The sequence below is a fragment of the Mchenga conophoros genome, linkage group LG7 (genome assembly GCF_057382185.1).
Source record: "Mchenga conophoros isolate Kocher_MC1m ecotype Shallow Benthic linkage group LG7, M_conophoros_male_GT1.1, whole genome shotgun sequence".
NCBI classification, from domain to species: Eukaryota; Metazoa; Chordata; class Actinopteri; order Cichliformes; family Cichlidae; genus Mchenga; species Mchenga conophoros.
In genome coordinates this window covers 21459242-21486389 of record NC_140532.1, presented here as the reverse complement: position 1 = coordinate 21486389, position 27148 = coordinate 21459242, and the positions used below count along the sequence as shown (strand labels likewise).

At 40.1% G+C, this 27148-nt stretch overlaps 1 protein-coding gene across 1 annotated transcript; it reads left to right on the top strand.

The window, feature by feature from the left end:
* The first annotated feature begins 650 nt into the window (after nt 1–650).
* On the top strand, nt 651–21436 carry crabp1a (cellular retinoic acid binding protein 1a). The gene is made up of 4 exons (XM_085282846.1): nt 651–992; nt 4636–4814; nt 16602–16715; nt 21062–21436. The coding sequence occupies exons 1-4, from the start codon at nt 923–925 to the stop codon at nt 21110–21112; spliced, it is 414 nt and encodes a 137-aa protein (XP_085138972.1). The 5' UTR covers nt 651–922; the 3' UTR covers nt 21113–21436.
* Nucleotides 21437–27148: the final 5712 nt, after the last annotated feature.

The following is a 27148-nucleotide window of genomic DNA, read 5'->3' as shown; positions in this document are numbered from 1 at the left end:
TCCGCACCCTGACAATTTCCACTCACTCCCTCATGTTATTTAGTTTATATCATTAGCATGAGTGAGACACACAGACATCTGTTTTCATCAACTTTCACTTTTAGGAAATTTTGGGGTTGTTCTACTTCCTCATGTAAGCAGATTTCTCACAGCAACACATTTCTGACTGGAAAAGGCAAAAGTTCACAAGCTAATACATAATTAATGCAACACAATAGAATGCATAATAAATACATTGTTTGTTAAAGCCTGCGAGGGGATTACACAAGAACTATCTGAAGCAATAAGGAAAATCTTTGATCTGGGTTTGTGGTTCACGATGTGTTTTAAGCTCATTCGGTTTAACCTAATATCTCACAGGATCTGTAGAAGTGCACAAAAATCTGTAAAACCTGTGACCTGATATATTTTCTGCCTTTGGATCCAGCTTGTCAATTACTATGAAAGCAAACTTTCACACTATGGCTACTCCTAAAGCAGCTGTTGACAAGCTGCTGGTCTATAAATACTCTTTAAAAGAATGAATTTAGTCTTCCTGATCCCCAGAGAGAGCAGACGTGTCAGTCTTGTTCTCCTGTATTAATGGGACAGAGCGTCCGGGCGGTGGGTGGAGGGGGGGAGGGACCTGCACTGCCTCTCATTAAAGACAGTTGCTAAAAAGGAGCTGAAGACATCCAGCATCCAGCACACCGAGACGCACGGATGAAAAAAGCGGCAGGAGTGTGTGTGTGTATGTGTGTGTGAATAAAGAAACAGAAACAATTGGGTGTTAACAGTGTGAGCGGGAGGCTGAGCCCAGAGCAGAGGACACGGGAGCGCAGCGAAAGAGGAGGGTGAGAAAGAGTCAAAGAGAGACAGAGGAGAGATCATCAGAGCGTGGAACAGGTTCTTTCTGGAGCCCTCTCACTCAGCCTCAGCAGACATGCCTAACTTTGCTGGCACCTGGAAGATGAAGAAGAGCGAGAATTTTGATGAACTTCTCAAAGCTCTAGGTAAGCCCTCTCTATCCTTCCCTCAGTCTCCTCCACAGCCAGAGCCACATCTCTGTGCAAGGCTGACTATCCATCATGCCCATATAGGAAATGGGCTTTTCTTGTTCTTTGGGAATGGCATTCCTGACTTCCGACAACATCATATTGTTCGGAGAAGCTCCCTGGGAACAGGAGGCAGAGAACGGAGAGATGCTGCCGCAGGGAAAACCCTTGGCTTTAAGGGAGATAAGAAACAGTGGATGCTAAATTCCACCCTAAACAGACGTTGTATTGTTACATGGGGAGGAAAACGGGGGGTGCACAACATTATTCATGTTAAGCATTTAAGTAGGGCATGCATTAATGCCAGGGGAGGTCTCTGGAGCCCAGTGTTTTCTCTCGCCTCTGTTCTTTTTTCTTTGTTTTTTCACTCTTCTTAATCTTAACTGATGGTTGTGATGGTTTAGGTTCAGACCAGTTTAACTGGGTCATTCAATTGTGTTGCAGTGTTTAGTCATGCTGGCAGCGCCGAGGCAGGCAGAGCACGGCAAAGGGCCGCCTGTCTTTAGAATAATGCAGAACCCTTCAGGGAGAAGTTCCACTGTGAGAGGTTCCAGGAACTCTCCCGAACTGCTGACACCAAAGACTGGATTAAGATTCAAAATGTTAATGGACACTTCAGGTTTTAGCATAAAAAAAATCATCCAGGTCTAATCTATGTCATTTAATATCAATATGGATGCTGGTCGTATCTACTGTATCTGGTCTCCTGACATGTTTGAAAAATGTCTTCTGGTTTGAACCTATAGCCTTAGTTGGAGATCACCGAGGCAAAGACTGAAACAATGCTGGTTTCAGTTTTTATGGATAAATAAATTAACATCACACTTCTTTCATTTCCAGCCTCTATTTATATGGAGTCATTAAGGAGTTTGGAAAGTTCACTAAAGCACCTCTCCAGCAACCCCTCCCCATTTTGCGTTTGACATTCACCAGGCAGCAGCTGATCTGGCCTTAACTCTAATGGGGAAATCAGTCACTCTGCTAGTTTAGCACCTCATCCATTCAGGAACACATTAACATCTGCCACGTCAGATCACCCGGTAGCTCTTACATAAGGACCCCATCAATGAGAATGAGAGAGGGCAGTGATGGGCAACTGACGTGGATGCCAGTGCTGCGGCCTCCACTTTCCATCAACATCTTTATAATTATTTATTGGCTCAGAGGTTTCCCCTGAAGAAAGAGGGGACAATATGCAGAACGAAAAGACCTGATGTGTGCAAACCTGCATCCAAAGCATGTTGTAAATACTCAATAGAAACTTTAGTCAAGTTGTTAGCACCGTTAGAACCGTTTATAGACCTTGAGACATGCATGCAAATTAAATTCAAAGGAAATGCAGCCTTTTTAGACATGAGGGCAGCCTGCTGGTCGCACTGATCCTCATGCATATTTAATGCTAAAAAAAAACCCAAACCACTCTGTGATCTCCTTAGACCATGGGTGGGGTCAAGTAAACTGTCAAATGTGTTTTGAATCCTGACTGTTAACACAGCGGTTTGGGGATAGAATGATCTGAGCTGATTAGGGATTGGGAAATGAAACACTTGATGTTGTTTGCAAGCTTATAAACTGTCTATGGATGGAACTGTAAGTCGGCTGTTGGTAGGAGAAGGGCACTGAGACATAAAAGAGCCAGGGTTTTGGCAGGACGCAAGGCCAGATGGTCTTGCGGACTCAAACCGGGCATGCCAAACACTTGTCACACGCCTGCATGGAGCCACGTGCAGGATCACCACTTTTGCACCCGTCAAACAAAAGGAGAAAGTCAACGCTGACCTGACCTGACATCTTCAACAGTTTGTTTCCTTTCCTTGCAGACATGGCTGAATAATCCCTCACAGTGAGTTTAGTGCAGTTTAGTGAAATAGTTGTGGGCTCTGCCCGAGCCACAGAGCATTTATTGTGTTTTCACTCACAAATGCGTCGCTGTCATTCTTGGTTAATATTCAAACATGTTTGGATGCAAACACAAACCAATACAAGGAAACCTGCAGTCAGCTTGTCTCACTATATTTAAGGTCCTGAGCTGATAGAAACTGGCATGCAAGCCCAGAGAAGACTATCTGGGTGGGGCTGAGGGTATATCGATGGCTGGTTTCCTACATCTTGTTACTGTACAGAATAAACAGCATTTCCCACTTTTTCTCATAATGTGTCAAAATTTCAAAAAAAAAAAAAAAGAAACACTGTATCTTTACTAAAACAGACTAAAAAGACTTGTTTTTGGAAATCTCTATTTGACTTCTTTTCAAGTACAAGTCAAAACCCCAACATTTAAATGTCCTCCTTTGAGCAAGCACTTGGCGACAGTGGGAAGGAAAAACTCCAGCAGAACCAGGTTCAGGAAGGAGGGGGCATCTGCCATGACTGGTTGGGGGAGGGAGACAGGACAAAAGACACAATGATTAAGAGAGCTAGAGATTAATAATAACTAATAGTTAAATGCAGAGTGGTGTATAAACACAGAGTGAAAACAGCTGAAGAAGAAACACTTGGTGCATCACGGGAAGCCCCCAGACCCCCAGAGGCCTATTGCAGCAAAACTAGGGGAGGATTCAGGTTCACCTGATCCATCTCTCACTATAAGCTTTATCAAAAAGGAAAGTTTTAAGTCTAATGTGAAAAGTAAAGAGAAAGTCTGTCTCCTGAATCCAAACTGGGAGCAGGTTCCACAGAAGAGCGGCTGAAAGCTAAAAGGCTCTTCCTCCCACTCTACTTTTGAATATCAGAGGAACCACAAGTAATCACACTGGCAGGCGTGTGGGGTGGCTCGTTCCTTGGAAACGAAGACCATGCAAGACCATTTCTGACATCCATATTTCTGCCCTTGCTGGCTGCTGACCAGCTTATTTAGGAGCTGACTGATGGTCAGTCTCATGCGCCGAGTCAGACTCTGAATTGAAGATGCTGGTGTAGCTGATCTGGTTGAGCAGGTGACCCAAGTATTAAAGGCTGAGGTCCTTGCTTGTGGGATCTAGGCTCGAGTCTGATCCAAACCATTTCCTGCGTGTCCCTCACTCTCTCCCCTCTTTCCTGCCAACTGTCTGCCTTGCACTATCCAGTAAAGCCAAAAGGTCTCACAATCTGAAAACTCTTTCAAATCCTTCTCTCTTCTAAAATCTGAGCAGAGAGAATTTTTGCCATCTTGATCATGTGAGTGGAACCTTGTGAAGTCACTTAACTTGTTTTAATTTTTGCTTTTAATGGAAAACAAGCCGAAGCCAAAGAGCCCAACATTGAAATATTAATAAAACAAAAGAAATTTGGTTTTGGTGAACACCAAAAATGGGTCCCAGAGACAACAAGAGCAAACATAAGGGATAATATTGTGACTCCAAGCACATACCACTGAGTCTGGGTAGAAAAGCCACACCCAACCATTATTCAAACCTTCTGTTTGTGAAGGGCAACCAGTCAGAAGAAAGATTGCATAAGGGGAGAGGAAGTAAAAGGTTTTTTAGACAGTGGAGAGTTTGAACAACTTTAAAACATCATAAAGGATATTTTGAAACTATAAATTAGTGAAACCCAGCTACAATCGTGAGACTGACCTTTGTTTCTCCCTCTTGTTGACCTGGTTCGGGTCGTGTCCATCCAGGAGTGAACGCCATGCTGAGGAAGGTGGCCGTGGCAGCGGCCTCCAACCCTCATGTGGAGATCCGTCAGGACGGGGAGCAGTTCTACATCAAAACCTCCACCAGTGTGCGCACCACTGAAATCAACTTCCACATCGGTGAAGAGTTTGACGAGGAGACGGTGGATGGACGGAAATGCAAGGTAAATTTGGTGAGAAGTAAAAAAAAATCAAGTGGTAACCTTAAGTTAAACGTGGTCCAGAATAAAGGCTAAAACTAACTAAGTCTATTTTTTTGGCTTAGTTTGGTTTAGTTTAAAGGTATGTTTTAGGCCGTTCTAGCACGCTCAATTTTGTCTCAGGTTCTTGAAAATGTTAAGTTTGCATATTATTTGGCAAATTAAAAACAGAAAATAATGGGACGGTCTGGAATAGGAGCACCACTGTCAAAAGGATTTTATTTTCATTTATTGTCAAAATAAATAAAAAATCAGCAGAACTGGCTCTTTGAAAACAGTCCAGTTACTTAAAAAGAAAAATCCACAAACCAATCACTTAATGCAGAACTTATTTTCTTTCTGCTTTCTAAAACCACCTATGTCGGTGGTTTTAGAGACACAAAGGTGTCATAAATATTTATACCCTGTCACTAGCACAGCCCCTTGAGGTCCGCATGTCCTTCTGTAAAGTGGTACAAGAGGCAGGTGTAGCTCTGTAGAGAGAAAGAGATTTCAAAACAAGATGTGTGGATTTTACTGAGCAATCGAGTCATAATTTCTGGATGGAAAAAAAAGACACGGCTGTTGAGATTTTTCAATTATATTTGTGGTGCTTATGAGAACCACATTGCTTTACTCCCCTTCGCTTTCCCTTTTCCCCACCCTCATTTAAATGTTAAACTCTATCTTTTTCTGTTTTTTTCAAACACAATAATTTTTGTGCTGTTTTTCTGCGAAGCAAATAAGATGCGAAGCAGATGGTTTATGTTACAGTCACCCATGTGTTAGGAGAAGCTTGATTAATGGTGTGACTGTGGGACCACAAACCCACTGTGGGGACTCGCCTCCCATGTGCTGCAACAGAAGTCCCCTGAAGGTGGACATAGAAACTTTAAAAAAAAAATCAGAATTAGTTTAAGTGTAAGGGTTAGGATGTCGTGGGTATTGCCTCTGAACTGCTGACAAAGTGCCTTAGAGTTCATTAAAGTTGGCTTAAGCATTTTATACAGATCATTGCAGCTGTTTGAAAAAAGAAAAAAATCATGCACTAATGTGAGGTTTAAATCAGCAGGCATCCTTCAACACATTAATTTCATGAAAAGATGTGACATATAAGCACAATGTTGTAATCTTTGGTACGTCTCAAATAGTTGTCTTTGGTCTTCTTTTCCAGCAGATATTACACGCAATCGGCTTCATGCTTTAAACTGTCTGCATTGTTTGTACTGCTGGTAATTCTTTCTGTCTTCAAGAGCTTCAAAGCTGTTTCAAAGGCCCGAATGAGAAATTAATACCTCCTCACAGTCTCATCTATTGGTATCATGCTCACGTCAGAGCAGAGAGATTAAGGGCACTGGTGAGAGTTTCTCTCTGAACCTCTGCAGTCCCCGAGGGAGGACTCTTTCATCCTCAAAAGCAGCTAAAGTTTTGACACAGACATATAAATGTATATATATATATATATATATATATATATGTGTGTGTGTGTGTGTGTGTGTGTGTGTGCCCCAGGGGGAGCAGAGTGGACTAAGGATGTAATAAAATTGTTCATTTAATAACAAATCCCAGTAAAGCAACAGTCACTCAATGTGTAATTCATAATTACAACAATCTGCATATCTGAGGGGAGGAAATGTAGACATCCTGAACTAACAGCTGTACTCTGTTGCTTGTGATGATAGTGAGCTCGTCTCTTAGAGACATCTCTCGATACGATCTGAACAACAAGGCATTTACATCATCCGTAAAGTGAATATGCAGGCTGCACAATTAAATAAAGAGGAAGCGGGGATCGATTAAGCCTGATAAGGCCCATGTGAAAACTGACCTTCTTAGAGCTGAGCGCCACCTGTGTCTGCATATCAACGAATAAAATGATCTCATATGATCAGTTGCACTCCTCTAAAGTTGACCTAATAGAAAATTAATCACTTTACTTTTGTCACTTACATCATCTGCATTCAGTCATTTCCTGATATTACAGAGATAATATTTATGTACTGTAAATGGAGACGTGGACGTTTTTCTACTTTATATTTGTTACTGTAATATCATTAGTTGCTTTGTTTATGTAGTTTATACATGGTGTCATATTGTTTATTGCTATAAATGTCAAATCTGTGTGAAGGAAGGAAGAAAAATGAACTTTTGGTGAAGCATATCTGCCCTTTGGTTTCACCTGCACAAGTGCCAAGGTAGGTCTCCCCTGCAGAATTGGTTTTCCCTGTGTCGGGATCAAGCACTGGGCTGTTCAAATCACGGACAAACAGTGTCCCACAGTTGTTTATGTTTTTAAACCCATTTTGCACACAGAGGCATTTTTTGAAAAATGTATTGATAGCAATGTTGAATATTATAGCACATGAAAAAAACAAACAACCATGCGTAAAATAATCACACCATGAAGCCTCTGCCTTTCTAAATGGAGGGACTGTAACTGCGTGTGTATATGTAAGCTTGTAAAACCTGAAGATAGTCAGATTAACAGTATTTTGTCTCTATCTGTCATTCTGCAATTCATCTCATGTAAACAATAACGTGGTGCACAGCGTGATGGGAAAAAAGGCACATACCTTTGACGTTGCGTGACCAACTCTGTATTCCTTGTCCACATAATGCAAAAAAGGTGTTTTAAAAAAATCTCCGTTTTCGGTGATTCGAAACGCCGTTTGTGGACGAAACAGCTGCGTTTTCAAAAATACCAGTGTAGATGTGGACACAGTGTAAAATAGTTAGTAGGGGAGACCGGGGATAGTTGTAACGTGGGTCAGTTGTAACACTTCCAATTTCTCCAATCAGGGCTAAGTTTCAAATGATGTGCCTCATCCTGTGCATGCCCAATTCAGTTCTGCTATCACATGTGAAAAATCAGCACATTTTGTCAAACACAGACAATTTAACATGAAAAAAAGTGATTTGTATGCCAAAAAGTAAGTTTTTCTACTTTATTTCAATGTTTAATAGCATTATCTGCTTTGCAGTTAAACTCATCAAACTTAAATTATGTTATTTGTATGTCTATGGGGATATATTCTGTGTGGGTCTTTAGTGCTAATGTTTTAGCCGTTGGCTGTAATGTTAGCTAGTTCATGGCTATAGGAGTCTGGGTCAGTTGTAACAGCAACAGTCTGGGTTAGTTGTAACAATAATGCAGATGTTGCAACTTACCACACTATTACTTTAACTTATATTAAACAAGTTGGGGCAACGACATCAGCAGAGAGGGGTTCACTGGTCACTTTTGTATATGCGGTTAATGCCATTGGCAACACAATTCCTCCACTGTTTGTGTTCCCACACATACATTATGCAGACCACTGTGTCAGAGATGGACCAGTAGGAAGTACTGGTAGTGGAAATAAGTCAGGATGGATGCAAGAAACAGATTTCCTCATCTTTCTGAAGCACTTTGCAAACCACACCAAGGTAAGCCATGATAAAAAGTAATGGAATTGCCATGCTGGTGAACAACTACATTTTTTCAGCTTCATTGTTATGTTCAAAATTGGTGCAAGAGTTGTAGGTTATAATGCCCACTGAGCCAATGAGGCCAAACTCAAGGAAGACCAACCAAAATGAATGAAATATTCAGTTGCAGAAAATTCCATAATTTGTCTTTTTGGGGGGGTTGGAATATGTTCAAAAGCTAGATTTCTGCATTCTGTCACACACACACAGCTACATTAATGGCTCTAAGTGCATTCATGTGTTGAATAAACAAAGATTACACGTTAATGTTTTGTTAGTACCCTTATTTCATTGTGTTACATTTTACCCCAGGATATGTTACAACTAACCCAGACTATGGGGTTAATTGTAACATTTCACTCTTCGTGTTTGAGACCATACCATGCAATGGGTAATTGTGCTGCAGAGAAAATAGCTGCACTATTTAATAGCAGAGACATGTAAATACTTTGCATTACATTTTGAATCCACTACCTTAAACGAGCTCAAATTTACAGACAGAAATGTCAAAAATGTTACAACTATCCCCGGTCTCCCCTAGTTTATTTTATTACTACCTGTAATTTATTGCAGATTACTTGTATTTGTTTAAGTGTTAACTAAATGTTTGAGGTGTGAAATAAACCGCAATGGAGCAAAATATGGGTGTGTGTAGTCGGAGGATGTGTTTGTGCGTGTGCGTGCGCGCGCGCGCGCGAGAAGGGGGCGGGGCGAGAACATTTTTCTTGTAAAACAAAGGGGGCCTAGCAAAAAAAGTTTGGGAGCCACTGATTTAAACATCTGTCTTTCTGGGCCTATAATTGATATAAAAATTATTGTATGTAAGAGGGAAAAACATATTAATTTGGGTTGTGGTACTTAGAGGAGACATACAACTGAGCATAAAAGTTAACATGACTAAATTGAGGATTTTATTTCCACACGTGCAGATTTGCAACGAGCATTTTAAAAGCAAGATAGTCACTTTTACATTTGCCTGTGTTCAACAAGAACTTGGAGCTGCACAGCATAAATCCTGCAGCTGGGAGGGATTCTGTATCTAGCAGTAAGCTGTCACCCTGCTATAAGTGCCAGGAGAAAAGTAGCTTGGAATAAGTGAGAGCTGTGCTGCAGTATATTCACCTATGTGAATATAGAAAGTGCAGTGCAGAGAGTTACATAACAGATGTGCGAATGAGAATCTTGTCGACCTTCTCAAACCTATATGAATTTGGAGATCAGTCATATTTTTAAAATACTTTGATAAGATATTGTCAAATATTTGTCAAATATTTGAACTTTTAGCTCCTCCATTTAAGACAACTTTCCTCTGATTGGCTGCCCCTCTTAGAAGATTTAAACAACAGGTGGGTGGGGCATCTGCACCTGACATCCCTATATTGGGAATACTGCCACTAGTTAACATCATACAGAGATTAGTCTTACCCACTGGCTCACTGGGTTTACTTGTACAGTACACACATGAACCTACATGAACTCCATATATAAAACTCTGTTAATGGTAATATTAGCAACCATCATTAAAACATAAAGAGGTTCCCTTTTAATGTTAATCTACTTCATTGCAAGTCTCATAAATGATCAAAAAACACGCTATACCTTTATCATCTATTCATGAGGGACTGAAGTCGTTTAGAGACCTTTTTTCTTTTTATTAGAATTGGCCGTCGACATTCAGTAGCAAGTTTTCAAGCTGCTTTTCTTTATCCTGTATTACGTAATTTCCCCGCCAGCTTGCTCTTCCAAAAAGCTAGACAGTTGTCTGGTTCCATTTTCAAATCTGTAATGGAAAAGTTAACATCCCAAAATATTCCTGGGCAACAGGACGAGTGAAATTCCTGCTTGTGGAGAAGAAATTCTGCACACGGAAAGGAAACTGTGTAATTGCATGCATGTGATAGTCAATATAATTCAGCCCAAAGCCTGAGAAATTGGAGATACAGTGTGTATTTATCCCAAACCACAGCATCCCTGTGGGTATTTGGACTGAACTCATTAACAGTTTGAGCCTTGTATCTCTCTCTCTGTAGCACTGCAGATAATACCTGAATGCTTTAGCTGCACTCACCGGATAACATGTGACACACAGACTTGTTGTCTTTACCTTTTGTTTTATGGTTTGATCTACATGTTGCAGCCAGGGGGAGCAGACATGACCCATTTTATATGACAGCGTTGGCTCCCTCTGTCTGAGCCCTGGGGCTGGGCTACACAGCTCTCAGCATCTCTGCTAGGAAGGCGACAAGTCAAGTTACCGTCACACATTTCTCACCTCTGGTTGCTTGAGCTAGCGCATCAGCGTCACTGCATTTAGGGGCGAAAGGCTTTATGAAAGACAAAAGGTACAGGCAGAGGTGTGCCTGACCCTGGATTTAAATGTAAAATTGTCTTTAAATTAAAGTGGCTGTCGGGCCACTTTAAATAGGGGTTTATATTTATTGTGTTTGGCTTAATCAAATTTGTGTTATAGCATACACAGTAGGGGAAATAATTATTCAATCCACTTCTGAATTTGTTTGTTCACTCACGAAGAAATGAACTGTACATATTTTTTATGGCAGCTTCATTTTACTGGAGACAGAATAACAACAAAAAAAAAACGGAGGATAAGAACCTCCTTCCCTCAGCCCGAACACTGAAAATGGGTCATGGATGGGTCTTCCAGCAAGACAAAGACCCAAAACAGCCATTCCAACAAAGGAGCGGCTAAAGAAGAACACATTAAGGTCATGGAGTGGCCTAGCTAGTCTCCAGACTTCAGTCCTTCAAGTTGTTGAGCAGCAGCCAAGAAACCTAAAGGAGTCCACCCTGAGATGTCTGCAAACTGACCAACTTCAAGAAATGTCTTACCACCAACAAGGGCTTGTCCAAAAATTAGATAATGTTCACGTCTTTGCAAGACTTACAAATTCAGCACGGGACCAAATATTTTAAATTATAATATAAATAATAATAACAAAAAAAGTCTTCTAGCTAGTTTTGATGTGCAGCAAATTCTTCTCGTTCTGCATTCTGACTGATCCCATGTTTCTCTCCTGAGACCACAGAGTGCCTGAAACAAGTGAAAAAAGAGGAGATGGTTGCAAACCAGCAGGACATTTTCACAGAAAAGAAAATGACAACAACCTCAGTGTTGGACTGAGTTCAGCCACTAATTAGGGGTTATGCAAACAGTGCTGAACAAATCCCGGACACTCACGGGAGGCTGAAACTGAAAACACTGTATAGCATTGATGGTTCAACATTACAAGGAGAATTATTTTTTAGCAGTTGCCAATTTACAGATAAAGCAACACTATTATTTATTTGAAGCCGGTCTTTCCAATATGCACCCAATCTTAAGCTTATTTAACCACTTACTGTGTATTAAACTACTAAATAGACCATTATTACCACTGAGCTCCCTGCAGTTTGTTGCTGGCAAGGCTTTAATGCCCCCTTTGTCTTAAAACAGCTGTTTAGCTTAAGGCTTTAAATCAAAACAGTAAAGCTGTAGGGAGATGAAAGGTGATGAAATGCCCCACATAATCACGATTTTATTTTAAACACAATTAAAAATACTGCTGCATATTTCAAGGTAAAAATGAAGCAATGGTGGTCAGCAGCAAGCCTGCTGTTCCCTTGTGTGGCAATTATTACACAATCCTAGAGCAAAACCTGCAGAAGGCAGGACCCGCTGACCCTGGCACATGTGCCACAGGGGCGAGAGGGAGTGCGCGGGTGTTGGCGAGGTCTCAGGTGGATGAGGTTGGCAGAGAAGCCCTTAGTGGGTTTTAGCCTTCAGGCTTGGCTGCACCAGTGGTTAAAAGGATTACAAACTGATCTGCACCTTGTGAAGAGCAGAGGGCTTATTAACACCACCACAAGGTTAAAAAGCTCCGGTTAATCTGTGCAAGTGTGGTAACTGATAAGGTGCTTCCTGTCAATGCCAGAGGTGACAGCGAAAGTTAAAGGAGATACGCTTTAGTGGAGAGAGGTGGTTATTATCAGGTAATTTACTACCTGCAATTGTGGTTTTTGCATTTGTAAATGTAAAAAATCATCTGAGCACAACATAGCAAAGAGCACTTTCTTCATTTATGCTGATGGGCAGCACTGATGATGGTGGTGTCTTTTTTGCTAACGAACCACTGTAACACCGGCTAATGATAAAAATTTCTTTCTAAGGGCGGACCGTTTACCTTTTGCTTAGTCAAGTTTCACATGACCTCGATGTACATCTTAGAAAAATACTGCTGTGTCAAACGCTTTAATAAATTGACAAAAAATATAGGAAATGATGCAATTATGATATGTTAATCTGATGCAGTGGTATTGTTTGTACACCATCGTAATAATGCTGGTACAAGATCAGCAGTGCAACTGACCAATCGCGTTCAATTAGCACTAGCCTTAAAGCTAGCTAACGCTCGGATGTCAGATCTATGGAAGCCCGTTTCCGCCACTAAAAAAAAAAAAAAGCTAGTATCCATAACTCGAAATTTCGAGTTATTTTCTCGAAATTTCGAGTTATTATCTCGAAATTTCGAGAAATATAACTCGAAATTTCGAGTTACTTTTCTCAAAATTTTGAGTTAGCTCTGCCAATCAAAAATATACGTGAATGAGGTCGCTTTCTTGTTACCCGGAAGCATATGGTGCAGGACCGCGCACTCAAAAACGGATCCCAACAAATTAAAGTATGTTTGCTGATAGTAACACCATGTGATTCAGCTAATAACACAGGGATTTCATCATTTGTGAAGCCAGGCTGAAAACACTCAGCAATCTGTGCATTCACGACTGGATGTAATACCGGTAGCTTAGCTGTAGCATTTGTAGCTGAGGGCTTCAGCTTCCGGGTAACATGGAAATGACGTTATTCACGTAGATTACTGATTGGCAGCGCTAACTCGAAATTTCGAGTTGCTTTTCTCAAAATTTTGAGTTAATATGTCGAAATTTCGAGATAATAACTCGAAATTTCGAGAAAAAAACTCAAAATTTCGAGAAAATAACTCGAAATTTTGAGTTATGGATCCTTTTTTTTTTTTTAGTGGCGGAAACGGGCTTCCATACAGATCGGATATGCTGCTTGGTAAAGTGTTTATTACATTGTATAAATTAATAAAGAAAAGAGTGGAAATGTTTACCATTTTTACCACAAGGGAGTTTTGTATAATCAATCACATTTTTTTCTTTTTCCCCACATGCAAAGCTATGACATCACAACAACATGATTGGTCAATTGCGATGTTGATCCTTGCTCAACATTATTATGATAATGGCGGAAGAACACTAACTCTGGGGTCTGAGACCCACCACAGTTACACAGGTTTACACTGAGATATTCATTGATGGATAATAATCTAAAGATTCTGAAATTTAACAGCCAACATTAGCTTTTTTTCTTCTCTATTTTCTCATATGCTCATATGATATTATTATGGGATACTGAAAAATATGCCCGCAAAAGCCATTTTGAAACAATGAAAAAATTGCAAAGACGCATATTAGATGAACGAAATGACAATTTGTGACCATAAGTTCCCGTGGGAATCTATCACTAAAGAGGTTGCGATTTTCTTTTCAAATATCTGTCATCTTTTTGTAGGAGTCCGTTTTAAACGGTTCTTAGAAAAAACTGTGCATCTGCCCTCTCTTTACCAGTCTGACACGTCATTTGTCTTCTGGCAGCTGCAAGGAAAGGCAAAGGATAAACACTGCCGTTAGAGAGATAATGTGATGAAACTGTGGGAGGAAGCTGAGCGAGAGTGTTATTTTGGGCTCTGAAAGAAAGCTTGAAAAATCCAACATAAAACTTTAAACCTTAACAGGAAATGAGATGTTTTCCCTCCATATCCCATCATATTATTTGCATCTGGTAAAACATGAGAGACTAAAAGAAAAGCAAAGACAGGGGATTTTCTGATAAGTAAAACACTACAGACAACACTGGAAAAGGTGAAACACATGCTGCAGACATTGGTCTTGGCCTCAAATGTGTGTACATAAGCACTTAGGATGCATGAGAATTTATCTGTGACTAGGAAAGCAAAAGAAAGATCAAATGAAGAAAAAAGAAAAAAGGCAAAGAGTGGAAAAAAGAGCTAAAGAAAGAAAGTAGTAGATGATCTGGCAGGAATATCATCAGCTGACCTTTTTATTTTTTATGTCAGCTGCACAGCTGTTACTGCATGTGACGTTTGGTAAAATCTGTCCACAGATATATAAATATGAGCACCATATAAAGTCTTTGTGGTATAGTTCCTGCTACAGGAAATCTCTCTAAGACTTGCTACTGATACACACAGAGTTACAAAGTGAAAAACCATATCAGCCTTGCTGTCGTGGCTGATAAACAGAGGGAACGCTGGAAGAAAGCCCTGCTGTTCTTCAGCTTGGCAAAGACTGTGGACGGCAGCCCGCGGGGATCTGTGATGGCTTTGGCTACCTTTGATATGGTGATTAACATTTGCCTCTGAGAAACCGAGGTGGCTGCTGAATTCAAATCAGAGGAATGGTGCTTTTTTCGAATTACAAAATAGCACAAACTATCAAACAAATGATCAGAAATCAAAACACAAATACTCCACCATGTGAGAGTTCATATTGTAGAGATTTTTTTAGGGTTTTTTAAGCTTAAATGCAGTCTTGGATAATGCTTTGACAGCTTTGATCAGTTCCAGGCTTTGGAGTGAGATCACTTAGCTAATTAGGATGCAATGCTGAAATGAAAAATGCAGCTGGTTGTATGGAGATGAAGCAAACTTCAACTGTGGGAAATCAGAGTCAGAGAAGAATAAGGCAGTGTTTTTATTCTTGAGTGACAACCTAGCCACCAGTTACACTCTGATATTTTGTTAAATTCAATAAAATAATGGATTAACAAAATAAAACATTTGGTGTTATAATAGAGCTGGTGGTACACTGAGTTTCCAGTCTTTGTGCTAAACTGCATACCTCCCTGCTTCATTCTGTTAAACCGGTAGATGCCAGTGACACTGATTAAACTAGAAAAAAAAAGTTCTCTAATTCTGAATTCTTCTCTCATTTTTAAATATATGAAATCTGAGTAAAATTACAACAAAGAGTAAATTAACATGTATGATGTAAAATGACTCCTCAATGAATTCGTATCCAGAAAGAGAAGCACATTTCCTAAAATATACAGTTTATTTAACAGAACAGCTGTGGAAACAGTGGACAGCTGAAATGAACTACAAGGGCAGTTTATGAGTCCCACACCGTCTAAATTATATACGCTGACCTTTTTGGGGGTTTTTTTCTCTCAAATAGGCTGTGTTGGATTTTTTAGCAAATGTGAAGCCAATGGAGGTCTGCCAGGACTGGCTGTAATGTGTTACATGCATCAAGTGTTTGTAAGCAGCTTTGCTTCTTGTTCTAATTCATGTGTGGCCGAATAAAGTTGTTCAGTCAGGTTATTGGCGAATACGTCCACTGAACCAGTACATGGCTAGACTGAAGATACATTAATGCTGGCAAATGAGTTTAAAATTGGTAAATGTGTAAATGTTCTACAAATCGTTGCTATATTGATATTTTAAATATACAGTAAAACATCAAGCTTGGGAACTATATATCAACCAAATGTGAAACCCTTATGCATTCACAGAGTTCTGCTGTGTACACAGTACCCTTACATTACTGTAACTCATCAACCATTTTGGTCATTTTTGGTAATTCTGTAATTTTGGTCATTTTACAGCCAAAATTTGAAACTAAGTCCATGTGGCCTGTGAGCTGTCTGGGTAATAAAAGGTTAAATCCTACATTTCTTTCTAATGGCGATTTCTCAGAAGTTTCTCAGAAGTCTTTCTCGTGTTCTCTGATTTATGAGCTCGGTAAAGATTTTCCTTGTGTATTTATGATCTCAGTTACTACTTTTAGTTATTGTTCAGCATAGCTTAATGTTCATGTTTGAAATTATTGCTCCCATTTAGAATGAAACTCATGTTAAAGCTGGACATGTTTTAGGGTGTGCTACCTTGTGATTGGCAAGTCAGCAGTGTCTGAACACACAGCATTCTTCGGTTTCTCATAATGCGTAGTTTAAAAAAACAAAACAAGATGGCGGCGGTCAAAATGCTGAATGCATCTTTGACATGCAGTCTGTGAGCAAAACTCACTTCTGGCTAAATCAACTTAGTGCTGATGCTGACATGCATTAAGGGTAAAATTCAAAAAGCCCATTTGGGAAATGATCACATTGCACACCCTGAAACAGTGTAAAAGTGCAACATGAATATATATCTTCTAGAAAATCGTGCTGACCCTGGTGCCTTTTTGTCCCTGTCTTCCCAGAGCCTCGCCACCTGGGAGTCAGAGAACAAAATTCACTGTCAGCAGACTCTGGTGGATGGTGACGGCCCCAAGACCTTCTGGACCCGAGAGCTGAATGGAGATGAGCTCACACTGGTGAGCGCACACTAATAAGTCATCTTCTCACTGAAAGCCTCTTAATAGATGACCACTGTTGCTTAGAAAAAAACCCCAAAGCAACTTTACCAACACAAAAGCAGAAAAGTCGAGGCTAAATGAAGAGAAAGACAAAGAATGAATGTTCGCCTAAAAATGTTATTTTACACGGATCGAGAGCAGGATCTGTAAGGTTTCTTCTGTAAGGCATCACGGCTTGGACCCAGAAGACATCAGATGCATTAAGATGTGCCTTTTGAGCAACTAGTGTACTCTGTTTGAGAAATGGTTAATAAAACTCAGGCAGTGAGTGTATGAAGTCACCCTGGAGATTCATCCATAAAGGAAATGAGAGAGGCTGTTTACCAAGGAGGCAAGCTTTCATCCACCCCGCAGAGAGATGTGAAAAGAGAACAAGAGGGGCTGCTACGCTGACATTGCAGTAATACCCCCTGTATTTATCCAGATTAATATGGGCAGGAGTCAATGGGTCTGAAGCCCCTCAAATGACGTGCAGGGGAGCAGAGCAACGCATCAGAAGACCAGTTCTCAGGGCCTCAACAGCTTTCTATTCTCAATGTTCAGCGCTCCCACACTCATTCCTGTTGTTCTTATGAGATGAATATCCAAAAGGCCAAAGCCTGAAACAATATGGAAGGTTTAGATGCTGAAAATAAGTCATCACAGAATGTTTATATAGCTCTATATTACAGGCCAGAATCAAGCAAGAAACAGCTTAAATCAAATCCTCAGTGTCTAAATAGTATTTTGCTCAAAGCTCCTCGTTCAAACTGACAAGCTGAGGAAGCTGAACATATGAATTCTTCTCGAGGCGATAAAAGCAAAATGTGTTACAGAGCTTGCCCCTCTGGTAGCCATGCTGCTGTGGAGGAGCTGAAGCATTCACACACTTACGGAGAGTGATCCTGCTGAACTGTGACAGAAGCTCACTCTCTGTGCTTCTCAGCTCTCCTCACTGTTATTATCCATGTACGTCGCTACACAGTCAGAGAAGCTAGAAGCCACATTTGTCCATGCTACTGTAGAGTTTAAAGAATAATATGTAGAGTTTAAAGAATAATATGCAATGTAATTTAAACTGTCCATCCATGATAATACTAAGGAGTAGTGTGCCATTGCCTTGCCATTAACCTCTGGGTTGCAAAGGGGCTTGCAGAGAAGCAGCACATGTGCACAAGCTGAAGCTGATTAAACAGCATGGGGGATGTGACAGGATAGGACTCACGCAAGGCTGTCAGCTGAGACATCATCTGATCTGCCAGGCTGATGTCTAACCTTGACTCAGTGGTCTACGCTCTGGTCTATAGATTACTAAAATGACTTTGGAGTGGCAAACATAATCGCTGCCTGGATTACATTTGGAGCCATCTGCGGATAGGTTTAGGCAACTAATGCACTATACTCTGATAGGTCTCTGATAGGCTCCTTTGGTTTGCATTTCATCTCACTGGACAGATTATAAGAGTTTTTAAGCAGGATTACCAAATGTTAAACTTTAAAAAACATTTTTTTAAAAACCCTCCAGACTTTTTATCTCCATAATTTGTTATAAAATTGCAAAGACCAAATGCAAGACAGAAGGCAGATGAAATGTAAGGGAAATAAATGCATAAACACTACTGGGAACACTGGGAAAATAAGACTATTAGAAACACGAAACAAGAAATTCAACAAACAGAAACAGAAACACACCACACACTAAACAAGCAGGTTTACATGGTTTATGTTTTTTTAAACTCATTGAAGCGGAAAGCCAACACTCTTGATTGCTTTATTTCTAAATCACTGAACGAACAGAGGCATCATTTACTAATTGTTCAGCACGTCATGAAGCACCATTACGAGAACGAGAGAGCCACGAGTCATCTTCACACCCAGATGCCTTTCTGTCAGACAAGGAGCTGCAAAACCCGAAAGAAATATTGTGTGAATCTAATTTGAAGCTATCTGCTTTAAAAAAAAAAAAAAGCGACTAACAATAGCAGAGCTTCAGCTCCTGACTCAAAGGAAGACTCAAGATCACACAGCAATGGTCTGAATGTGGCACATAACTAGGGCACATTTCCATATGATTTGCATGATCCGTTTAATTGGTTTAAGTCTGGAAATACTTGAGGGATAAAGTTGTTGTGTGGACGTCTTTTTGCAGCTGCATCATCTTGAAATGAAATCAGAGAACAGAAGGCTGGGCTCGAGCTGTGCATAAATCAGTCATTCAGAAGTTTCCTTTGGTTTCATCATCGGCAGTGTGAGGTAGACCCAGACTGATGAGCATAAATGTGACACTGATGTAGTGGCACATACTTCACTATTAAAAGGAGAAAAGTTTTCTTCTTCAGCCCACATAATCTTATTCTCTTGACATTATCCTGAAGAAAAAAGCAGATTGTTGTTTGGTTCAGAATTCAAAGCAAGAATACTTTCTAAGGAGAAAGTAAGTCGATTTGAAAGTATCTTTCAATCACTCTGATTGACAACTAAATGGCCAAAAATAAAATGGGAAACCTATTAATATGAGTCTAAAACCATTATAACACATGTGTCACAGCCCAGAACCTTTCTAGATGTTATTCGATGGAGGCGTGTGTGGAAACATAAATGTCAGGCACAGACATCAGATATTTTTATCCTGCCAGCTCTCTAGTATGAAATCTATACAACGCAATTCAGATCCCAGTGGGTGGGAGTCATGTGCACTGTTACCTGCACCTTTAACTTTAACTTTCAGGCCCCTCTTCAGTGGAACCATTTCCAGTTTGGATTTGGGAGACAGTCACTATCTCTACTTTTAAGATTAGGCTCAAAACCTTCCTTTTTGATCAAGCATATAGGTTTTTTGGGGGGCCTTTTTCAGCTTTATTTGATAGGCTCAGTGAAGAAAGGACAGGAAAGCAGGGGCAGACTCAAACCACTCTCAGCCGTATGACATGTGGTTGTCGCTGCTGGGGGCTTCCCGTGATGCACTCTGCGTTTATACAGCACTTTGCATTTATTATTAGTTATTATTAACCTCTGTCTCTCCTCCACGGTGTGTCTTTTGTCCCGTCTCCCTCCCCTCACTTCCAACCCGTCGCACGGCAGATGGCTGCCTCTCTCTGAGCCTTTGTTCTGCTGTAGGTTTCCTTCCTGTTAAAAGGTCTGTGAAGGTCCTCAGTCATCCAGGTGATCGTAGTCTAATGAGCTTGGAAAGAAAAGCATCTGGACTTCTTTAAGTTTCTTGAAATCAAGAAGTAAAGAAATCAATCAAATCAAGAAACCTAAAGAAGTCCAGACGCTTTTCTTTTCAAGCTCCTTGGACTTCCTGTTAAAAGGAAGTTTTTCCTTCCCACTGTCACCAAGTGTTTGCTCAAAGAGGTTCTCTGACTGTTGGTGTTTTCTCTGTATTATTGTAGGGTTGGTCTTTATCTTACAATATAAAACGCCTTGTTATGATTGATGCTATATAAATATAATAAAATTGAACTGAACTGAACACCCATTTAAAGTTTAACAGTGAACAACTGCTAGTATGATTTTTGACCAAAGAATTCAGCAGCTATCATCAGATTCTGGATGTGAGCGAGAGGGAAACTGAGAAACTAGAATCTTTTTGTCACCTTTGGCACAGATTTTTGGTTCTGTAGACAATTTCTTTGAGGACACCACCCCTGATTCCCCCTCAGATACCTCACTGTTGTTTAAATGGTTTAAGAGAACATTTTTAAATTCCTGTCTTAGGCCCACCTGTGCCACTCTATTTAAAGAAAAAAAAATTCTGGAAATTCTCCTGTATATACAGCAGAAATTTATTTTAAAAAAAGCATATAAACTTTAAATTTATAAAGAAAACAGTGGAGAACAAATGAAATTCAATTTCATAGCAAACAAAGGACATATTCAGAAACAGACATAAGCCATTTCCAAATGAGTCCATTGCACTTCAACAGTAATAAGACTACAGGAAACACATCAGTACTCTCATGTGAAATACAAAACCTGTTCATGATCAGTCCTGGGAGATCGGTTGAGAACACATATTTTCTGGTATTTTGTGGTCCTGCATGTCAACACAAACTATGCTGCGGTGTCTGTGTCTTTGTGCAAAGGGGGAAAAAAATGTTTGCATTAGCTCAAGGCTCGGCTTTTGTCATCTCAGTGTGTTTAGAACAGAGGATAAAGTCACATTCTTTCAGAAAGATTTAGTGTGCACTTATTTGCACACTCAAAAACTGAAAAAGTCCAAATGCCTTAGGACTTTTAGGCAGGCTTGTTGAAGTTTCAAAATGTGACCATTATAAGCGATAATCACTATCACATGGATGAAATTATCTTTTTGTCCCCTCCAGATTTTTGGTGCGGATGACGTAGTGTGCACAAGGATTTATGTCCGGGAGTGAAGCGCTACGACCTTCATCAGACCGAGGCAGACGCCCATTTGGGCCACAGCTCATTTAAACCCAACAACACATCATGCTAACATGCTAACGCATTTGCGACGTATCCTGTATTATCTCTCAGCATCAGCCTGCTTAGTATCCCATAGCGATGTCTCTGTAATCTGGTTATTAATAGTGAATATTGTGTCAGCAGTACAGTAGCTGGGTATCTCCATATCCATACGTACAATCCCGGTGTCGGTTGTTTAAGTAGGAGTTAGTCATCAGTTGCATCGATTAAATGTTCATGTTCAATGAGAACACACAATAAAAAATGGAAACAAATAGTCTCTGCGCTCATTTCTCGATTACATGAATTTAAAGTGAAAGTGCCCTGGCCATCAAAACATCATTTCAAAGGAATAGTTTGGTGAAAGCACCACAATGAGAGAAACAGCGTTCACATGTATGAGTTGCTTCAGTGACAATGGTAGCAATAGCACCTTTCTACTCTACCTGCGCACTCAAAACGCTTTATCCAACATGCATCATTCACCCACTCCCTCACATTCATACAAGCACTTTTTTACTATCGAACATTCACACTCTGATGGATGCAGGATCAAACCACAACCCTTCTGGCTAGTAGATGTTCTGCTCTACGTCCTGAGCTACAGCCACCCTATGAGCATGCAGTGCAGTCACTCACGAGACAAAACAACTACTGGCATCATCCTACTTTGAATAAAGTCCTGATCAACTAGCCTTACCAGTTTACATGACTGGAAAGAGAGCTGCAACTTCACTGGAAACACAAAACCGCATGTATAGAATCAGTAAAATCTGCAAAAAAAATAAAATAATTTGCCCTCTTCCTGGTTTCTTATCTTCTTTTTTTTGCATATTTGTAATACATATTTCAGATCATCAAACAAATTTTAATAATAGACAAAGATGACCCGAGTAATTGCAAAGTGCAGTTTTTGAATGATGATTTCATTTCTTGGAGGAAAAAGCTCTTTCCAGACCTTCCTGGCCCTGTGTGAAAAAGTAATTGTCACCTTGTTAAATCGAGAATTTACTGAGATTAACCATGTTTTTCGGAAGGCCGAGTCATTTTCATTACATCTCTCAAAAACATCTTGATGATCCCACAAGACTTTTAGGAAAATTTTCTAACGTCTGATCTGACAAAAGCTGAATTTTTTTGAAAGGTTTGCAACCGGTTACTTCGGGCATAAAACTAACACAGCATTTCATAAACAGATTACACAAACAGTCAAACATGGTGGCGTTAGTGTGATGGTCTAGGACATGGATGGCATGCTGTAACTGATGGAACCATGAATCCTGCTCTCTACCAGAAAACTCAGGAGGAGAACTTTTGACCTGAAGTCCTTGAGTTACACAGCAGGACAATAATCTGAAAAACACCAGCAAGTCCACCTCTGAATGGGTTAAAAAGTTTCTCATTCAGTTTTCTTACCCTTTTCTTTACTTCTCTTCCTTATAACGCAATGTTTTTTTGTAGGTCGGCAGTTCACAGCCTCACTTTATAGTGCAAGGACCCTACATAATTAGAGAGAGAACCCCAGTGATCCCTAAGGAAGCACTTGGCAAAAGTGGTGAGGAAGAAATCCCTTTTAGCAGGAAGAAACCTCCAACATGAAGGTGTAGGAATAAATTAATATATAAATAAATAAAAATAAATATATTGTGAGTGAAAAAAGGCCAGTGGAGAAGGAGCGCTCAGTGCATCGTGGAAAGTCTCGTCTTCCAACCTATAGAGGTCTGTGCAACTATAATTTCCCCCTTATAAAATGTAATATGAGCTTAAAATCCCATTGGGCAAACTCATCTGAGTGCTGACTAATGATGTACTGTTACTGACAGCTCCAGAGTAGCTACCAGATGGAGCACAATGTCACATTATTTTGTAAAAAAGATACTGTAAATATTCATGCTGAATTCCCAACTCCAGAAATGTGTTAATGTTAATAAGTCAAAGATTCCACGTAAACAAAGAAACAAACTAACACTTATATTTTTATTTTCTTATTTTGTGCTTTTAGTCCCAGTCATTTAAACCAACCTTGTCAGATACAACAAACATATAATATGAACTTCAACTCTTGACGGTAAAACAGGCGATTGAAGGCATTTTTGGAGTGAAGTGGCAAGAACTCTCAGACACTTGTAAAAACTCAGTTGCCTCTTTTATCAAAGAGATGCAGAAAACACGACATCCCATCATACCCCCGCCTTCCTCTCCTCACCCCTGCTTCTCATCATTAGCGCCGGCGCTTAGCAGAAACTCCAGAGAGACGCGTCTCTGTGTCTGATGCAGCGCTGAGGCAACATGATTAAAGACCGAGCTGGGCCACAAGATAAGACCAGTCACACTGGAGCAAAGGCTTCCAAGCAAGCCTCTGTCATTCCACCTTCACTTATGCCACAGCTACACATTTAAAAGAGTCAACCGTTCACGGAGACATAAGAAGAAATGGAGACATTTGTACGTTTTTGGAAAATGCATTGAGGGTGTAAAAGAGAAATAGATGCGAGGTAGAAATGAAGGAAATTTGTTTTCATGTGACTTGCTCCCCGGGCCCGTCATGTGGAGGAAGTGTTGGAACAAACAGGCAGAGTTGAGTTGTGGTCACTTAATCTATCTGACCTTGTTTGCTTCATCACCCTTTCAAATCTGTTTCTCAAGTGATCTTTGGTGTGAAAAATAACCACCTGAACTACAAAGTCCAGGGAAAAAAGAAGGACAAGAAGAAGTAGTATTAATGGAAGCATATGTTTATCATTGCTGAGGCAGTTAGATTGAAAAAACAAAACAAAAAAACAATCTGTACGAATTATGATGAACAAAAGGGCGATGACCAGATTTTCAGACAGAAAGAATTAATAGCTGGTGAATTAATCCTTTTTTTAAATGAAAGAATCTGTGTTATCTCCATATTTGTGCACTTTCTGGCAGGAGCAGGTAATATAGCTGTGTTCACTACATTGCTCATTTAGCATCATGACGGCCATCATCCTGGTCTCGTGGCAAAATGAAATAGTCAATAAAATGCAATCTGTTTGTGTACATTTCTTTCATTGCAGTCAGCAGTATTCTGACACTGATAGATTTTGATTAGAGGAATGTTTCATGTCTGCACCGCACATGTTACACAGACTCCTCTGAGCGGACGCCTCGCCGTGGGGATCGTGGCCAAAAACAATACGACTTCAATTCCAGAAAGTTGGAATGCTGTGTAACATAAACAAAAACAGAAGGATTTGGAGATCTCACAAACCCATATTTTATCCACAATAGAACAGAGAAAACATATTGAATGTTTAAACTAAGACATTTGAATATTTCTTGAAAAAAAAAAATTCACTCATTTTAAATTTAATGGCTGCAACAGGTCTGAAAAAAACGGGACAACAAAAGGCTGGGAATACTTTAAATATGTCATTAGCTACAGCATAGGGTATCATAAAAAATCTGGAGAAGTCTCTGTGTGCAAGGGGCAAGGCTGAAAATCAATACTGAATGACTGATCTTTGAGGACTCGGACACAATTCTGTCATGGAAATCACTGCAATCACTTTAAAGGCCAGCATCTCAGGTGGTAAGAGGGTACACGGCACATCTGGAAAGGCATCATATATGCTGAAAAGTCTATACAGGTTTTAGAGCAATATATGCTTCCATCCATCATGTTTTTCTCAGGCATATTTTAGCAATACAATGCTACACCGCCTACAAAATCTATTACTGCAGCATGGCTTTGTATTTAAAAGTGCTAAACTGGTCTGCCTGCAGTCCACATCTTTTACCAAACTGAAAACATCTGGCACACCATGAAACAAAAAATAAGACAAAGAAGACCCAGGACTGACTCAGGCAAGAATGGGACAACATTGCTCTCCCAGAAATCCAGCAGCTAGTTTTCTCAGTTCCCAGACATTTACGCACTGTTGCTAAAAAACAAAACAAAAGAGGGGATGCCACAGTTTAAAAAAACCAAAACAGCAACAACTAGCTGGTGAACAGAGAGCATTTTTCCATTCAGTAGTTCGCACACAGAACTCAAGTAGACCCACAATGAGTGATAGTGTAGTTCTGTAACTGTTGGATGTGTGATTAAGTAACTTTTTACTCCTAACAAGTTTGTTTTCCCCAGACTGTGATACTGTTGGTTTAAACTTTCTTCTTTACATCTTTTACTTGAACTCTCTTTCCTCGTGTGATGGACTAAGGCTGAATGTTTTTCCCCAGAAAGGCTTCTTTCATGCTAATAGCTTAAGGAAAAGAAAACGGGTTGACTAAAACAAATGCACCCATTCACAAAGGTTGGAGTCAATGGCCCGACTGTTTGAATAGGACAGTCAGATCAGTTATCTGAAAATATGAATGTGAAGTGAATGTGATCAATTTCCTTTATTAATCAGGGTTTTCAAATCTTCTGCGTTAACAATAACTTTGCATTTGTTTTATTTAAACGACATTTCAATGAAGCTCAGTAGCTAATTTACTGTTCACCGTGCACTACTAACATACAAAACTTTCTGCTAAAAAAAACCATTTGGAAACTGCTACAAGACACTTCCACTGAGCAGGTGCACGACACATAAGCCTATGGCCCAGGCCAAGAACGCTTCAGCCTTAGCACAGGGAAATGTGTCACAGCCTCACCAGTGGTTGGAGGCCTTGGCGTGGACTACAGTCGTGTCCTTGGGGTGGATATGGCGAGAAAGTGGCACAACATCAAAAGACAAAAAGCAAATCTGTCTTTGTCCTTCACGGCTGCCAGGGATTAAAAGGTTGTCCTTTGAACAGTTGGACTCGCAAGGACTTACACAGCAGCACTGCTTCTGTTCCCATTCCTCAACGCCAAGACTGTGAGGACGAGTCCATGCCAGTCCTGCTTTTTGACCTGGTATCCGCTCAAAGAATGAATTTCCTCCTCAGTGCACCACAATGCACCGGGAAGCAAGGGCCAGGGCGCGCGCCTGCTGTGATGTTAATTTAATGACGAGCTGCTGTTCAGATGGCAGGTCCAAACAGCTGAATAAAGCAATTGTTGTCTTTTTGCTCCATTTTGTAAAGACTGGGGGGGGCCCTCCACCTCAAGGGGTGCTCTCTCCTGTTTGGTGCCCAGAAGGGAGCAGCTCTTCTGGGCACCAAACAGTAGTTCCTCTGTAAGTACACTGGAGTACAGTACTGCAAAGAAAATAAAAAGTTCCCCTCCTCTTCACTGCTTGTTTATTGAAAGAGGCTCATTTGGATTTTTTCCCATCTCCCCCCACAATAAGACTTTACCCTAATTAGTTAATTAATCTTAAGTGAAATTCCACCAAGCCAACTGCTGAAATGTGGCATAACAAACAACATTCAGATAATCAGACAGATTTAAGCTAGCTTGCAATCTAGTTGTAAATAATTATGAGAAACAGCAACATTATAGGTTAGAGATTTGACCAACAGTACTATTTACATAGTAAGTTATTTTCATGACTTTGTTAAAGGGTTAAAAGGTTGTAACCAATTCCTTTAATGAGTAATGCATAACTTTCTAACACAGTAGATATCCATTTTTATGTTCTAAACAATTAACCCATCAATTGTCTCTTCGGTGTCTGGTGTTAATTGCAAAGCAAAGTGTTAATTGGTAAAAAGTAATTACAGCTACTCCACATGGGCTTCAGAGACAGTCTTGCCAAAGTTTTAAGAATTCACTGAATTTCATGAAAAGCTAATTTATTGTCATGGTGACACAAAAACACAAATGTCAATGGTAGTAGAGGAATATACAGAGATTAACTTACTAAAAACCATTTATTCCCGTTATTGCCAGAATTACTTATTGTGATCAGATTAGACATGTAATCTTCCCATCTCTGGAAAACCGACAATGACCCAGCTAAACATTAGCTGCTTAAGAGGTAACATTATGCTTGGAAAAAAAAAATCACACTTTTCCCTTTGATAAACAGTTTTATTACAGTCTCACATCATATTAGAGTTTATTCTCTTACTGTCCCAATGCAGCAATG